This window comes from Puma concolor, chromosome D2, assembly GCF_028749965.1.
Source record: "Puma concolor isolate L17-30 chromosome D2, mPumCon1.1.hap2, whole genome shotgun sequence".
NCBI lineage: Eukaryota > Metazoa > Chordata > Mammalia > Carnivora > Felidae > Puma > Puma concolor.
The window spans coordinates 70,799,969-70,816,483 of NC_141677.1; the positions used below are offsets into that span (position 1 = coordinate 70,799,969).

Sequence of the window (16,515 nt, forward strand, 5' to 3'; positions counted from 1 at the left end):
TTTGACTATGATGTGACTAGGTATGGTTTTCTTTGTATTTATCTTGCTCAGAGCTTGTTGAACTACTTTGATCTGTGGATTGACTTTTTTTATAATAAAGTTTGAAAAGTTTTGACTGTTATTTCTTCAAATAATGCTTGCATCCTGTTGTTCCCCAGAGGGGAATCTCTTTTTCTGGGAGTCTGATTGTATGTATAGAAGACGACCTGTTATTAGCACACAAATCGTTGATGCTCTGGATAATTTCTATTAACCTGTCTTCAAGTTCAATGACTCTTTCTTGTATAGTGAACGATACTCTGGTCCATCCAGTGAATTGGCTTCAGATGCTATATCTTTTTATTCTCGAATTTCATTTTGTTCCCTTAAAAAAAATTTTTTTTAACGTTTATTTATTTTTGAGAGAGAGAGGGAGGGAGCACAAGTGAGGGAGGGGCTGAGAATAGAGGGAGACACAGAATCTGAAGCAGGCTCCAGGCCCTGAGCTGTCAGCACAGAGCTGGACTTGGGGCTCGAACCCACAAACTGTGAGATCATGACCCGAGCCGAAGTCAGACGCTTAACCAACTGAGCCACCCAGGCGCCCCATTTTGTTCCTTTTTAGAGTTTCCACTTCTTTCCTGAAAAAAACTATCTGTTCACCTATTATGCTTATATTTTCCAATATAGTTTTTAACACTATTATGATACTTGTTTTAAAATCTTTATCTGCTAACTCTAATAACTAAGCCATCTACTTCCATAGGCTGTATTTTCACTTTATTATTCTCTTTTCCACCCTTTTTATTTATTTATTTTTTTTGCATGCTTTGGAATGTGTATAGTATTCTAGACATAGTGTAAAAAAGTACAGTAGAGTCTGAAATACAAACATCATGAATTCATTTTTCTCTGAAAGCATTTTATCTTATATTTGATCAGTGGATTGATCAGATTCTTTCTAAAATTGAGTTGATGCTGAGCTGAATCTCTAATTAGATTGTACTCATCTGAGGTTAGCACATCCCCAACCTGTGTCTAAGCTCTTTGTCGTTGTTGTTGTTGAATATTATCGGTATTTGATCTGGGAGTAAGTTGGTCTGCAGTTTCCCATATTTTGGGTTCACATTTGGGCTTAACTCTGACGGTGTCTCAGAATACAAGCACCACAAGAATATGTGGGTATATGTGATGTTTCTTTTTACTAATCAGTCCCTCCTGTAATGCCCCTTCCTTGGCAAATTTGGAGATTGGAGAATTACCAGACCAAGCAATTTGGTTTTGTGTCTACAGCTCATCTAGGTTTCATGCTGTCTCACACACCGACATTTTCATATAATTTTGGAATGATTTCTCTTCATTCCTGAACAGTCTCTCCCTGGCAGTCCTGTACTTAAATCAGGCACTCACCATAGGTATGAACATTGCCATTGCTCTTTACTTACATATGAGATGCTTGTTTCTGTCTAGACTCTATCAAAGCTTCCTTGCATACATTGGACTTGCCCATTCAACAACGGTGATTATTTTGTCTGACTTTTCTTGTTTCTGTGAGAGTCATTTACATCTTTCTACATCCTAACTGGAGGCAGAAGTTCCTCACACGTCTTGAATTGTCAAATAATGAAAGATCATGTAAGGTAAGGTAAGATTCCTTACCTTTTCAGGTGTCAGGAATTTAAAAGACTATACCTATCTGAGTGACATCAATACCGAGGATAACCTACACACTCAGGGCATGATACCAGAGTCAGTAACCACCCCATGAGCTACTCCCTCCTGGGAAACTATGTGTGACTTCCTTTGCTCTCCCAAAGCAGTAAGTTTTTACTCTGATCAGACTCGGTGGCCAGAATTTCCAAAGCCAGGTCCAAATTTCAGTACTCCAAGTTATTGGGAAACATTACTTTGTGTTTTTCAGTTGTCTGGTTGGTGCTCTGCAGTGTGCATATGAAAACACGTGCTTCAGAAAATAGCTCTTTTACAGTATTTCTATGCAGTCCTGCATTTTAGTGAAGTCCCCATATGCTCACAATAGCTGGATAATTATGAATGCCTTCTACCTGTTACTGAAATTGCTAATGAAGTTTTGAGTACCAGAAAATAACCTTACCTTATCTTAGTTCTTTAAAGTAAGCTCAACTAGATGTCTTCACTTCTTAAAATAATTTGCTGGAAACAACATCCTTAATAAAGTTTGCTACAAGAGAGTTAAATGTAAGTGTGATGAAAAATGATCATTTTTTTTTTCTGGCGAGTGTACTGCTTATAGCATAATGACTAAAATTTTTTGTAATATTTTGAATTTATCAGTGGAACATTTTCTGATGAATTACATCTGCAGCTCCTTCCCTTTCAGTCATGTTTATACCATACCATGATGTGAGTCAATTCTGCCTTCATATAAGAATATTTTAATCAGCCCATCTCCAGAATACGAGTCCAATAATTATTTTTTAAAGTTTGTCCATTGCCAGTCTTATGATAGTTCAGGTGGCATTATTATTTGGAATGAAGAGTAATGATGCTTTTCATGGTATGGGTTCCTCAAACTAAGTCTTATCTTTTGTGATGCCAGACCAGGCCTTCAGGAAGTATCTAGCTAGATTTGTAGTTTCCTGCCTGCCTCTTCCCTCATGAGGCAGGAAAGTGTAGAATGCCCGGTGTATATCTCCCAACCCCACCCCAGATATACTGAAAAACAGAGGAAGTGTTAGCCACAACACATTTTGCCGTTTGTAATCCAATAAAAGGGGCCATAGACCAAGGACATGATTCATTCTGGATAATTCTGAAAACAAAAACTCACTTTGTAAGTTTGAATGCCACACTCCCAGGATAATTCCCAGGACCCCTGTGGACAGGATAGAAGAGGAGGAAGGCACTTTTCTTTCCAGGAATTCATTTGTCATGCTCATATTGACATGTTAGAATTCCAGCATATGGCATCAGTTTTTATTTTCCTTTATGCTTCCCAGTTTTTCTTACTCTCAAGAACATCCTCACAGTCAACAGGTGCAGTATTTATAAAATTTATGATTTCTCAAGTTATCTCAGTAGAGGCAGCGTGGCTATTCCCATTCTAAAGGCACTGTGAAAGTTTCAAGGACTGAAAACCATAGACTGGGAATATCAGATCTGCACTTGTTTAGGCCTATAAGCTTGTGTCCTTTCTTTATTAGAGTTTTGGTGAATGCTTATATTTTCAGTCAAATTTTTCAAGAAAAGTAAACCTAACAGTGTTCATTCAGTAAATTCTTATTATTATAGGCCAGTCACTGTATTAAATAATTTAGCTGAATTATTTAACCTTTGCCATGACATAGCCCCGTGACATAGAATGATCTTCCTTCCATTTTAGAGATGAAGAACTAAAGCACAACGAGGTTAGGTGATGCATGCAAGGTCAGCACTGGGGATTAGGCTCGAGCAGTGTGAGTTCCCAGCCCAAGCTCTCAATATGGTCTAACCACTGCTCCACAGTTTTTTAGGATGTCCCTCTAAAAAGTTGGCTAGCATACATATCTGAGCCAAATAACTACCATGGTGATTTCCTAATGATTTTATTAAATTATTTGCTATCACTGTAATAGATTCTTATTGAGTGTCTCAACAAATTTATAAGCCAGAGATAATTGTTGTTATAGGTTATGGGTAAAGAGAAAAGACAATACAAAAGAAAAAAAAAAAAAAAAGGAAATGTGGGTATGTGATTGTCAGAATGTAGGAGTCAGGTGGGTTGCCAACATTACAAGGGAGTCAGATTTGTCATTCTTCTGTTATAGACTAAGGTACCTCCCAGGTGATGGAGAATGAGTCTGGAAAAGAAATTATTCAAAGCAGCTGCATATTTGTCAGGTTAGGACATACCTACAGTCTTGTCAAAGGAGGAGAGCCAACCAGTGCCAACCAAATGGGATGATCATGGCAGAGGAAAACCTCGTTGGAGCTCAGCAGTGTGCTTCTTAATGAGTGTTCTAACCTGCCTATTCCTGTATAAATGGGAGTTCTGTCTGCAGCTTGAGCTTCACACAGCTCCTCAACCATGTGTGAAGTGCACCGCATCGTGTCTCAAGTATCCACAGCGGCTGAGAACATGCTAAAGGAGCTCTTGCTCCCAGAGAGTAAAAGCCTGGAGAGAGTTCCACTGACAATAAGCTGAAGTAGTTGAGAGAACAAAGACTGCACGTGGGGCAAATACATTAAAATCAGATTATTCTAAATGGAGTTTCACTTACCTATGCAAAGCAGTGCAATAATAAAGCAGGGGAGGTAGAGTAGAATCATCAACATTAGTTATAACCTGCAAAACCAAAGATTAGATTCCATGTTGATAAAATAATAGGAAGACCACCGAACCTGGGCTCTCCATCTCGGTGGATAACAAATATGCCGAGGTGGCCTTCTGCAAGACATATCACCTCAATCGTCACCACCTCTTTGGTTATGTTCTCTAGGTTGAATTGTAAATCCTATCTAATCATATCTAAGATATACAGGTAAATTTATTAAGTACTTTCTAAATATTTTTCAAGTACATGAATGGAACTATGCATCCAGTATGTAATGTACAGTTATTGAACATTAACTCTGGGCCTGCCGCCATTTTGGTACTTCTGGGGGCTGTTCCCACTTATACCCAAAGTTGCCTTCCGTCACCCAACTTTCCTTTTCCATAGAGCAAATTGGCCAGGAGATGTTGGAAAACCTCAGTCACGACAGAGAAAAGATACAGCGAGCACGTGAACGAGTAAGTAGAAGTGATACCGTTTTTTTCAGAAGTTCAGTAAATAATAAGGCATAGAAGGCACATGCATAGACAGTAACAGTGACATAGATGCAAGTGTGTATAAAAAAGGCAAGGGTGGATGAGGGATGTCGAGTAAGGGGAGAAGAGAAAAAAGAGTGTGCAATGGAGAAAGAATACGCTCTTTCTTTCCCCATCCCAGAATGCCCCCAGGTAGATATTTTATTTAGCTCTATAACTGAGAAGGTCATGAGGGAGATTTTGGAGTATGTCAAGTCTTTCAGGGTGAAAGCTGTAAAAATAATGATGTCTCATCTTCACTTAGTTCATTTCGTTACCGTTTATATTTCTAGGACTTTGCACATTTTAAATTGGATTTTAATTACCAGATGTATATTCAACTTTATCAGCCTGCAAGACATTTGCTTTTATAGCCAGTTCAAGTATCCAGCTTAAAGCTCCTGGGATCATCTATTACATGTAATTTTCTAAATCAAAGAATTTTCAGAGACTGTGTAGGTAACAAGGTGTATTTTAGTGTATTTAAGTATTTTTTTATTAATTGGATTTTCATCCGTGAGAAAAACTCCTGCTTGCCAGTGCACTTTCGATACGATCCAACTGCATGAAGTCTCACTTTGTTTTGTTTTAATGCTGCTTTTCTCCTTCTAGCTTCGAGAAACAGATGCTAACTTGGGGAAAAGCTCCAGGGTCCTGACGGGGATGTTGCGAAGGTAAGAGCAAGGTAGGGACCCATCTTCCTCTCTCTCCCTTTTTTGAAACTGTGTTTTTCATCTAGTTGCAACTGGGCATTTTCCAGGCATGTGAGCCTCTGCTCTTAGTACCCTGTGTCAAGACCCTTTTGAAATGACAGAGCACTGATATTAACTCTTGTTTGGACAGGGACACATACTGAGTAACTTAGATTAGAGAGAAGGTTTGAGCTAGGGGGTTTACCTCAAGCTATGGAAAAAATTAGGGTTAGACATGAAGTACTTTTTCATAGCCTGAGGAAGTCCCCATGGCAGGAGCAGACTGATTTTATTTTCTATTTCAATAGCCTCCTTCTCCTAGAAGGAATGCGGGCCTGCCAGTATCATGAGCACACTTGGTATTAGCTTTGCTCTCTCCCTGTTGCCTTGTTTTCATTTCTTTTTTAAGAGACACTGTTTGGGGAAACATTTCAATCGTATATATACTTAAAGATGATGTTTACAATTTAAAGATTATCTGAATAATATGAATTCACATGTGCGCGCGAACAGATGTTAATGTTTTATGTGTGCAACTAACCTTCGACTGATGGAAAACATTCAGGAGAGTATGCGGAAATAAGTGAATGAATATGGGTAATATTCTATATTCTGTGTTTCTGGGGGAGGGGAGTGAGAAATGTGTTTTCACTGTTCTGAAAGTCAGAGACATTTTTTACGTAGGTGTATTTAGCGTGGCATTTTCTTACGTTCGGAATCTACCAAGGAAGGTTATCATCTAGCACAGCCTTCGGTTTAGAACTGTAGCTCGCAGTGTGAATGAGAAAGGTTGAGAATCGCTCCACAACAGCTTAATTGGAATTTTAAAGAAGAAATCCTTTAGCATGGACACTATAGAGACAACTAATTTAGAGAAAGGAAAGTCTTGTCTGATCACGTATCTGTCTGTATGTAAGAATTCGCTAGAAGTGTGTTTGCTGTGTTCGTGATGGACAGCACAAGACCCAGTCGTAGGGTTGCTTGGTCTCCATCAGGCTGATAGGTCTTGAGCCTGAAGTTCCTGGGACACTCCAAACCAACACTGGCCTAACTCCACAGGCCCCTGATTTTCCTGCAGGCACAGTCCCAATTCAGCACCATAAGCCACTGAATCCTCTGCTTAAGAGTAATACACAAATGACCTAGAAAAACGCAAAATCCACAGAGAAGTGGCAATTGAGGGGAAGGGTTCAGTGCCTATAGACAATAAAAACGAAAAAAAGGAAAAAAAAAATCCTCTATTGCTTCCCTGGGAGGGCCCCTGCGATGTGAGTTGTAACGAGTATTCTGCCTACGTCTCCATTTTGTCAAATCTCATTAAAGAGTTTATGTCAATTGAGCTGTCCAGAAATCATTCATCATTTTTAGTGTAAAAAAAAATCATGCAGTTATTTAAATAATATCATATTAATGTTAAAGTTCAGCTGTCATTTAATGGTATGGCTTAATCAGATGTAGCATTTAGGAAAAATAGTTTCTGCGGGCTCTACGTGGCTTTCAGGTTGGCAGATTCAAATAAGGATTTATGAGTTTCTGAACCAATGTATTTCTGTCCATGTTTCTGCTTGATGTACCTCACCCTTTTGTGCAGGACACTGCAGACAGTTATTTCAGCAAATAAAGCATCTCCTCATATTGTGTTTGAATAAATTTGCAAGTCATTTAGAGAGGGTGAAGCGCAGACGCCCTGCAACCTTTGACTGGGCTTTCTGTAGGGCAGTCATACTAACGCGCCTGTTTCATAAGCCTACAGAGGGAAATTACTCCACCGAAACCCACTTGGGGTCCTCTTTGTAGGCAAACTCAGTCCATCACTGACTCGTCTCCTTTTGGGATCTGTCTAGAGAGTGAATAGAAATAAAAATCTTCAGGTGGACATCACCTTGCTGTGATGAGCCAAGGAAACTCTGAGGCCCTCCTGTGCGTAGCAGCGATCGTGTTTTTTACAAGACTCAGCTAGGATCTTGGTATCAGCCAAGGTATCCAGATACTCTTAATGCTGTACCTTCACTGAGTCTCTGGGGAACCAAAGGCAGATGGTGGTTTTGTTTGGTTCCTAATTACTTATCCCACCTGATATACGGTTTATTTTGGTCTTGGGAAAAGGCAGAAATGTTTGATCAACTTCTTCACTCCATTGTTTTTATTATTCCCTGGAAAAACAGTCTCTAGAGAAATGGGACCAGCTTTTATGTCCCCAAGTCTCTTATTGAATACTCTGATTTTGCTTCCTCTGTTACATCCCTCCCATTCGCAGGGACTTCCCTTCCAGCAATGGTGAGATTTTAATTCAGAGAGAGAAATCACATTCTGTTACCAAAACCACATCGCGACGTTGTGCATCAGCAGTTGCGTCTAAGTTAAGGTGTAATACCAAACCACGCGCCCATCTGTCACCTTCGCAAGTGTGTAAAGGGAATGAACGTGCTCCTCGTGCAGTGTTGGCATCCACCTCGATTACACGAGCTTATTTATTTGCATGTGATGAATTGTGTATGACCGAGAATATTCTACTAACATACTAAACCAAGGAATTAATTTATTTAGAGGAAAGATTGCTGATTATTTTTAATTTTTTTAAATTAGGTTGCTTTCAATTCTGTATATGGAACGGAAACGTTCCATATACAGAATGATGGCCTTTGCCCCTCATTTGGGTCATTTTGTTTTGATTAGCCTGTGGTGAAGACAGGTGAGACCGATGTTCCGTCAATGTCAAAGTCTGTATATAAACCCACCTGGTTATCTGCAAGACTGAAAGCAGAGAGGGAAATAAAAATGAGTAAGTGACAGCCACCACCATTCATGCTTTTTTAATGTTTTATTACCATCACATGAGGTAAAAAAAAAAAAAATCTATTTCCTTCTTTTCTCTCTCTCTTCCTGCTTTTCTTCCTTCCTTTCTTCTTTCTGCTTATTCACTTCCTCAGTAAATACTTAACGCTTGGAAACAAAGCCTTGGGGAATCCTCAGATGAAATCAATTCGATCCTTGCCCTCAGTCCTGCTGGAGAATCCATACTGTGGGAATTCCTAGAACTACCTCCTTCTCAAGGAAACTTCTGAGGATTCCTTAACTCCAGCAAATGCTTACTGGTCGTTAAAAACGGTGGCAGGGAAACAAATAACCAATAGAAAATATCACCTAAATAGCTATAAAACCAATACGTTTCAAAAGTTTAGAGAGGTAGGAGGTTTATACAATCATAAACAAGCTTTGAAAGGAACTAACCAGGCAAAAAACACTGAGGCATACCTAGTTTAGTGAAGCAGCAGCTGATTCAACTAAAATAAATAAATAAATTGTTCTTCCTGTAACGTTGCTATATTACCAAAAAGGAGAACGCAAAGGAGAAAATTGGTCCATTCAAAATTATGATAGTGAAACTTGACATCAGAACACAGATATAGCTGATTTCCTGGAAAGTAATTTTTCTTCTGTCTTGACAGAAGATAGAGAGCTGGCTAGGGACAAACGGCTCATTTCCTGACCCTATAGACAGAGTTTTAAATAAAGTGCTATCCAGATAATAACGAAAATGGTCATGAAACAAATGGCTATTCGTGTGGTGACTGGAGCCGAAGAAATGAATTTTTCACGGACTCTCACAAAATGTGATTATTGCAACTGGGGTTGTCTTGAGGTGTCACAAATAACACTGAGAGGCTTAGATGTTGCTCTTCATAAACTTGCATGTATTTGCACGTTTGTGTGTGTATTATTTCCTGTACATTTGACTGGGAAGTCAAAGAGCAAACAGAGTGGGCAATCAGTGAAAATAAAAATAGCAGTTTTTGACATTTTCAGTCAGAAAACAAAAGACATCATGATTCTGGTTTTTTGGGGGATTTTTTTTTTGTTTTTGTTTTTTTTACCTCTGAAGAGTGAATAATTTATTGGTAACAGTATATTTGTTTCTAAAAGTATCTTGGGAATACAACAGTTATAATTTGAGATCTCCTTTGACATAAATTTGGAGGGCATGCTACAAGTTTATGTTGGCTGACAAAAGGCTTACAAAAAGAAATGGCGTATGTAATAGTTTTAAAACATCTTTTTCTATATGATTACCTTAAAATCAAATAATTTCCTCTCTCCCACCCGCTCCCTGTGTGTGCCTCTACTATTTTAATTTTTTTCAATTTTTTTGAATTTAAAAAATAAAAACAGTGTTTCCTTCAAACAGTGAATTCTTGCTCATTCTTCCAGAATGCATGTAGTAACTTGTTAAAGCATGTAACTGGTGAGAGGCCTTTTGAAACTAATCTATAAGATACACAAACCAGGTAGTATTAAATGCTGTTGGCCTAGCAAGCACTATTCATGTGTTATTATTTATTACATGTATTTTTTGTTAGAACTACTTTGGAGCCAGTCTGGGGAGTAATTGCCACCTACTATCTCTGTAACGTTTTCATTTTAAACATGGTTTTGTTGCTTTGGTAGAATGACAGGTAAAACATCTGGAAAATTTAAATGTACTATCAAAATGATCCGTAAGGGTAAACGTACCAGAAATACCAACACAAGATCTGTAAGCAATGGAAATACAAAAAAAAATTGTTTGTTTAGTAAACAAATTTTTTCTTAAAGAGGGGCACCTGGGTGGCTCCCTCGGTTGGGCGTACAACTTCGGCTCAGGTCATGATCTCGTGGTTTGTGAATTCAAGCCCCGCGTCGGGCTCTCTGCTGACAGCTCAGAGCCTGGAGCCTGCTTCGGATTCTGTGTCTCCCCGTCTCTCGGCCCCTCCCCTGTTCATGCTCTGTCTCTCTCTGTTTTTTCCAGCTGTTGCTCACAGATAGTCAGACAGCCTTGCTAGATGAGCAGAAAGCAGTGAACAAACTCCACCAGACCCCACTAGCTAAGATGGGCCTGGTCTCTATAGACATGGAAGCTGTTGTGTACCAATGGCGTCCAAGGGGGTGTGTTTTTGAGGAGTCCTTTAAGATTATTTTATTTTTGACCACAGACTGTGAGGCCTTAACTAGAGATGAATCTATAATCTCCCTTACCTCCAGTATTCTGCAAGTATCATTGCGAGGAAATTTGTCGTATATCTCACCTTATATCTCTGGGGCTTTATCCTCACTGGAGAAAGCAGTCTGGTTTTGTTTGATTATTCAAAATGAAATTCCTGCATTTGCATCAAGAGGCATATGCCTCAATGGATAAGGGGTATGCTCTGTGGCCACACTGGACCTGCCACTTTCTAGCTATGAACCTTTGGCAAGAATCCACTCTCTCTACCTCAGTTTCTCCCTCTATAAAAGAAGGAAGACAACAGTCCCTATCTCACAAATTGTTATGAGCATTAAATGAGTCATTACATGTAAAGTACACACAACAGTGTCTGTTACATAGTAAGGGCTCAATAAATGCAAAACTGTTTGTTGTCATCATCATCATTGCTAAAAAAAAAAAAAAAAAAGATAGAGAAGAAAAGAAAGAAAAAAGCCTGGGGGCAAACTCTGAAATCAACGTGATAATTAGTAGTTATTTTAGGTCAGTGAATTTCCAATGGATATGTTTAAACTATCGTTTTTTCCACTGCCAGACCTCCCAAATAATTGTTATAAAATTAAAACATAGTAATAATAGAAATAAAACTATGCCTGTCTCAGTGCTGGTGCTCCCGCTCTCCCCCCACCCCCCAGTCTGTGACCGTCACCAGGCAGTGCTGCTTGAACCACTCCAGAGCTCTAGGGTGCTGCTCAGAGCAGAGAGATCCTCTGCACTCAATCCTTCCCTCTCTTTGGACTATTTAGAGAAGGGAGCCTCTTGGTCGGTCCCTATGCCTCTTCTCCCCTTCTTAGGTTCTTCTAAATACTGTTGGCCAGTTTATCTTGCAGAGTGCAAAACTAGCACTGCTTCCTTTCTGCCTAGAAACCTCCTGTGGTTCCCCACTGCCCGCTGACCCATGTCCTCCTTAGTCTAACCCCGAAGGTCTTTCAGTGAACATTCCCGCTTCCTTTGCCTTTACTCCTGTTGCATAGACCCATGTCTCTACTGAAGTTAATTACCTCCCATCTCCAAAACTAGCCCTAACCGGTTATTCACCTATCCTATATCTTTGTTTTTTCTGTTACTTCTACCTGGATATCCTCCTTCTCTCACCTATTATAGTCGAGAATCTTCTGGATGAAAGTGACAGAAACCCAGATCAAGCTAGCCATAAGCCACAAAAAGGAAACATATACCACATACATCTTAATGGTTCAAGGGCAGAAGCAACTTCAAACACAGTGGAATCTAAGGTTCTGATAGCAGTATCAGGACTGGGTCTTGCTCTCTCCATCTCTCAGCCTGGCTCTCTTGTGCACGGGTCTCTCTTGTGGAGACAGTTTTTGCCAGCCCTCTCAGGGACACTCATTGAACGTAGCCATTTCCCCCCCGACTAGTTCCAATAGGAGTCATAGCATGGAGTCTTCCTGGTTCTGGTTTCACTCTGGTTGGGTAAAAATCCCATTGATCTATGATTTGTCATTTTAGACCTGGGACCTCGTGCAGGGGGTGGACACTCGGTCTGAGAATAGACAAAGCATAGTTTCCTCAGAAAAATTCAGGAACTTTTACTAGAAAGGGGAATAGAAACTGGGTGAGCAAAAACAACAGATAGTATCTTCAGAATATTCTAGATAAACTTTTATCTGTACTCTGTATCTCACCTGGAATACCGCTCTGTCCATCAAGCCTTTATCAGTCTCTCAGCCAGAAATGATCTGTCTTGGGTCTGATTCTTCACAGTCATTTCTTCCTACAAGGCATTAACATCTTCTGCTTTGCGTTGTGTCTATTGTAGTTGTATGTCTTACACCTCTTAATTTTCTTCTAGACCTTTTTTATCCCCTACTTCCTCCCTCAAAGAATTTTCTACAGCTCCCCACCACATTGTGCAACCAGCCGAAACAAATACGGGGGGAAATCCAAGTGAAAGAGAAATAAAGTGCCGCCTAAGCATAGACTTTCAACAAACTCCTGTACAGATATCCAGACAGGTAGAAAATCCTCTCTGAAAGCAAAGCAGAAAGCACTGTCAGAGGATTCACAGTGTTTTATAAGGTGAAAATAACATTTAGCTGAAGTCAGGCATAACCTTTCTTGCCACAGAGATGGGCCCTGGAAGGAATGGTTTTGGGGAGGTGGTGACAGTTCCCAGGCACATCCCCACCTTAAAGGGAACGCGGAGTTTCTGTAGATCCGGCTCTTGCCACGGTCCTTAGGACTGGACTAGAAGCTACTTGCAGTCAGGAACCTCATCACATTTAGCCCAGGGTCACGTTACCCTGGCATCGGCCCGATTGGTGAATAACCTTTGGAAAAAGGGCTAAGAATAGTTTCACAGTTGCTGTGTAGGTTCACGGGGGGGATAATTTAGTTGCAACCCTGCAGGTTTTGATCTGTTGCACTTTGGTGACCACGTAAACATGTTCATTCAGAGATAAAATAAGCCACGTCACAAGAACAATATTTCTGTCCATTATTTAATCCCAATGGGAAAGCATCTTATATTTTCCTTGGTTGTGAGCCACAATTTGACCTAATTCTTGAATTACTTTTCTTTTATGATTTTTCCTTTTTTCCCCAGGATACACGCCTTTCTTGAGCGCTATGTAGAATATGAAGGCTGCACTTCACCTTCACCATCAATGCCTTCTTTGAATGCAGCCTTGAGCTGTTAACTCGAAGCAAGGAGCCCTAGGCCTTCCTTATAAACAAGTAATGGAGCCCTCGGCCCCCCTTGTAAATGGCTATTTATTAACATATACCATCACCAAATAGCATTTTACAATTCCAGGCCCCCGCACCATTACACCACTGTCTGCTCCATTGTGAGTTGAGGGAGGCCTTTGGCCATCTGTTTCATTAAATGCCAGAGGCAGCGAACAATATCTGAACTTTATAAAGCGAGTGTCCGGGGCTTCTCCCTTCACAAATCTCCCCCTTCTGCTCGCTGCCCCTGCCGCCATCACCGCCACCACCGCCACCATATTTTTTTGTTTGAACGCTCACATTGTAAATTAGTTTATTCACACACCACTTTTAAAAGGCTCGCTGTGTTGGAAGATGGGACAAAGCCAGCTCAGTAGCAGCAGCTCATGCACAGTGCAGGTGGTCGAGCTAGCTGCTACCCAGATCAAAAGTCAAACGACTGTGAAGCTCCTTTTGAAAGTGCAGTTAGGGAGACAAGGCAAGGCTTATCTGCACAAACAAGAACGAGTTATAGATATACATCACAAATGCAGGAGGACAAAAAGGGGTTTCATAATCTTGCGGGATAAGAAAACCTTCCAATGCTGACAATTCTGAGGCCATCTCTGGAATACGCAGCTTGTTGTTGTTTTTTTCTTTCTCTCTCTCTCCCCGCCCCCCTGCTTTCTTTTTTTTTTTTTTTTTTTTTTTTTTTTTGGTAAAATTAGTCTTTTATTGTGTGGTGATTGATAATTATTATTTATGCTTTGGTGCTGTTCCTAAAGTAGCTAAGAATTTTTTTAAGCCACCTTTGAGGCAGGAAATGGCTCCTTTTCATGGTTCCATTTTATTTTTCAACAACATTTAAGGACAGACTCCTATTTATACCACACAAGCAGTTTTGTCTGTTGTAAACAAAGTAAGTGGCTGGGAATTGTGCTTTCCCAGAAATGTTTTCCAGGGAAGCCATAATAAGAAACAACTGTGTACATCTTGAGACCTTGTCATCTAGGTATTAAGAAAGAATTCTTTGCTTTTAAGGGAAAAACAAAACAAAACAACAACCAAAAAAAAAAAAAAAACCACTGTAAAGAAATATATTCAATATCCTAAAGTATAATTAAAACAGTTCCTAAGCTACAAAAGTTTAGGAAATACCAGCCACCTTGCTGGTATTAGTTGAGGTTGTTTTTATTTTTTATTTGTCTTTGTTTTCATTTTAAATTGTCTCTAACGTTTTTGGACAAGATAGAAGCTGAAATGAGAGGAGACATCATCATTTTTTTTCAAGCCTCAATGCCCGATTTAAATAGCTGGTGACTTCTTTGCAAAGTTATGTAAAGAACTTTGGAACTAAAGTGTGACTATCAGTGGAGAAAATGACAGAGTGATAAATTTTACTAAAAATTTACAAAGAGGGTTGAAGAGGCTTTGGAATTTATTTAACAACAGCACTCTTGTCTCCTGTGAAATTACATTTTACCTAGAAAAAAGCAAATCTGCTTTCCACTTCCAATGCCTTAATGATTTTATGATGAAGAAGAAAAAACTATCGGCCTTTTAATTCCCAAATCAGCCAAAGGCGTCTGAATTTGGGTCCTCGAGTACTCTTCATGAAATCATACCGTCTGTCTCAAGCCCCAGGGCAACAGCCCCTATCCTGGGGTGGACTTCACAGTGTCTCTGAACCACCAGAATTCTCTTGAAAATGTTTGCATATGCATGTGTATGTATCTTTCTGGGAATTTTCCACAAAATTTCCAGGAATCCACAACCAATTCCAAAGAACTGAGAAATGATACATGGTAATAGAACTGTGTACAATTCCCTCACTAAATTCCACTTACTTACTTTTCTGTTCTCACGTATTTGAAATGTGTTGACCTACCAGATGTGCTTATTTTGAATTTTCCGCAAAATTTAACAAGAAACTTTATAGAATGTCTTCCCCGGGAAATCAGATCATGTATCAAAAATATGTCCTTAAAGATAGTCACAGCAAATAAAGTTTATATATGGCCTTATGATTCATAAGGCCCATTCACATACATTATTTCATGTAATGTAATCTCGGAAAGAACTCTGTGGATTGGTATTGTCACTGTTATCCTTATGTTACAGATAATTGACTCCTGCCATAGTTGAGTCTTGCCCAAGGTCATTCCACCCAGATGGGGCAGAACTTGGTCCCATATCCTGGTTTTAGTCACAGAAGCCATGTTCTTAGCAGCATTTTAGCAGTGACAGCAACGGAACATCTTCAAAAGCAAATATTTAATGTTTACCGTGTAAAGGGAATATGTTAACACTGGAGATTCAACAGACTCAGAACTCTAGTCGCAGGGAGTTCAGTATCTTTTAGAAACAACAATACATAGTAACTTGTGCTGTATGGTAACTGAGAGGTAAATGTAGTAGGTGGTGACAGAAAGGAGAAATCCCTGGGAGGCTTTATAGAGGAGGTGGCAGGTGTCTGGGTCTGAAAATTACTACCTGATTCTCAACCCACATGTGGGGTTTGCTGTTTCCCTTTCCATGGCAGCTCTAAGGTTGTAACTCCCAGCAACAGGGTTAGAATGTTCTGGGCTGGTGTTCGGCTACCAGCATGTTCAGGACACGTGGGAAGTTAACCAACAACCTGTAACTGTGCTCTTTGATGAAGTAATTATGATCCAAAGATGTAGTGAGAATTGTTTTTAGTTGCAGTGAAGTTTAAGATTTTCTTCAAGCAGCTAAGGTGAGCTTGAAATCACCTAAACAATCCTGTTTCTAGACACTCGTGACGGGGCGCCTGGGTGGCGCAGTCGGTTAAGCGTCCGACTTCAGCCAGGTCACGATCTCGCGCTCCGTGAGTTCGAGCCCCGCGTCAGGCTCTGGGCTGATGGCTCAGAGCCTGGAGCCTGTTTCCGATTCTGTGTCTCCCTCTCTCTCTGCCCCTCCCCCGTTCATGCTCTGTCTCTCTCTGTCCCAAAAATAAATAAACGATGAAAAAAAAAAAAAAATTAGACACTCGTGAAAAACCTCTTCACGTGTGACACCCCAGTTTTAGAAAGATATTGAAGATTTTCATGCACTTGGCTAAAATCACATATTTATAAAATTTTACAACCTTTGAAATTCTACGAGCAGATGCAAAGACTGTTGGCAGAGTGCAATGACTATTTTATTTGGTATATTAATTATTTGATAAAATAATAAAGCATGTCACTTTAAAATGCTGACTTTTTTCATATATTCCAATTAAATCTTTCTCATCAAATGGGCTTCTAGAAATTTAGTTAGTAGGAAACTTGCACAGCCAATAAAGAAAAGCATTCATTCTCCGTTCTGTATACATGATCTGAAAC

At 39.8% G+C, this 16,515-nt stretch overlaps 1 protein-coding gene across 6 annotated transcripts in view; it reads left to right on the plus strand.

Annotated features, from left to right (window-relative positions):
* Positions 1–16,515, plus strand: part of VTI1A (vesicle transport through interaction with t-SNAREs 1A) — a 349,036-nt gene that overhangs the window by 201,075 nt on the left and 131,446 nt on the right. For 4 of the 6 annotated variants that reach the window (XM_086680873.1, XM_086680874.1, XM_086680875.1 and 1 more), the window contains 2 exons: positions 4,659–4,729; positions 5,399–5,460. In XM_086680873.1, coding sequence (XP_086536999.1) covers positions 4,659–4,729; positions 5,399–5,460 — 133 coding nt within the window. Of the gene's footprint in view, positions 1–4,658; positions 4,730–5,398; positions 5,472–16,515 lie in introns of all 6 variants that reach the window. The other 2 variants (XM_086680876.1, XM_086680878.1) reach the window with 1 other exon arrangement.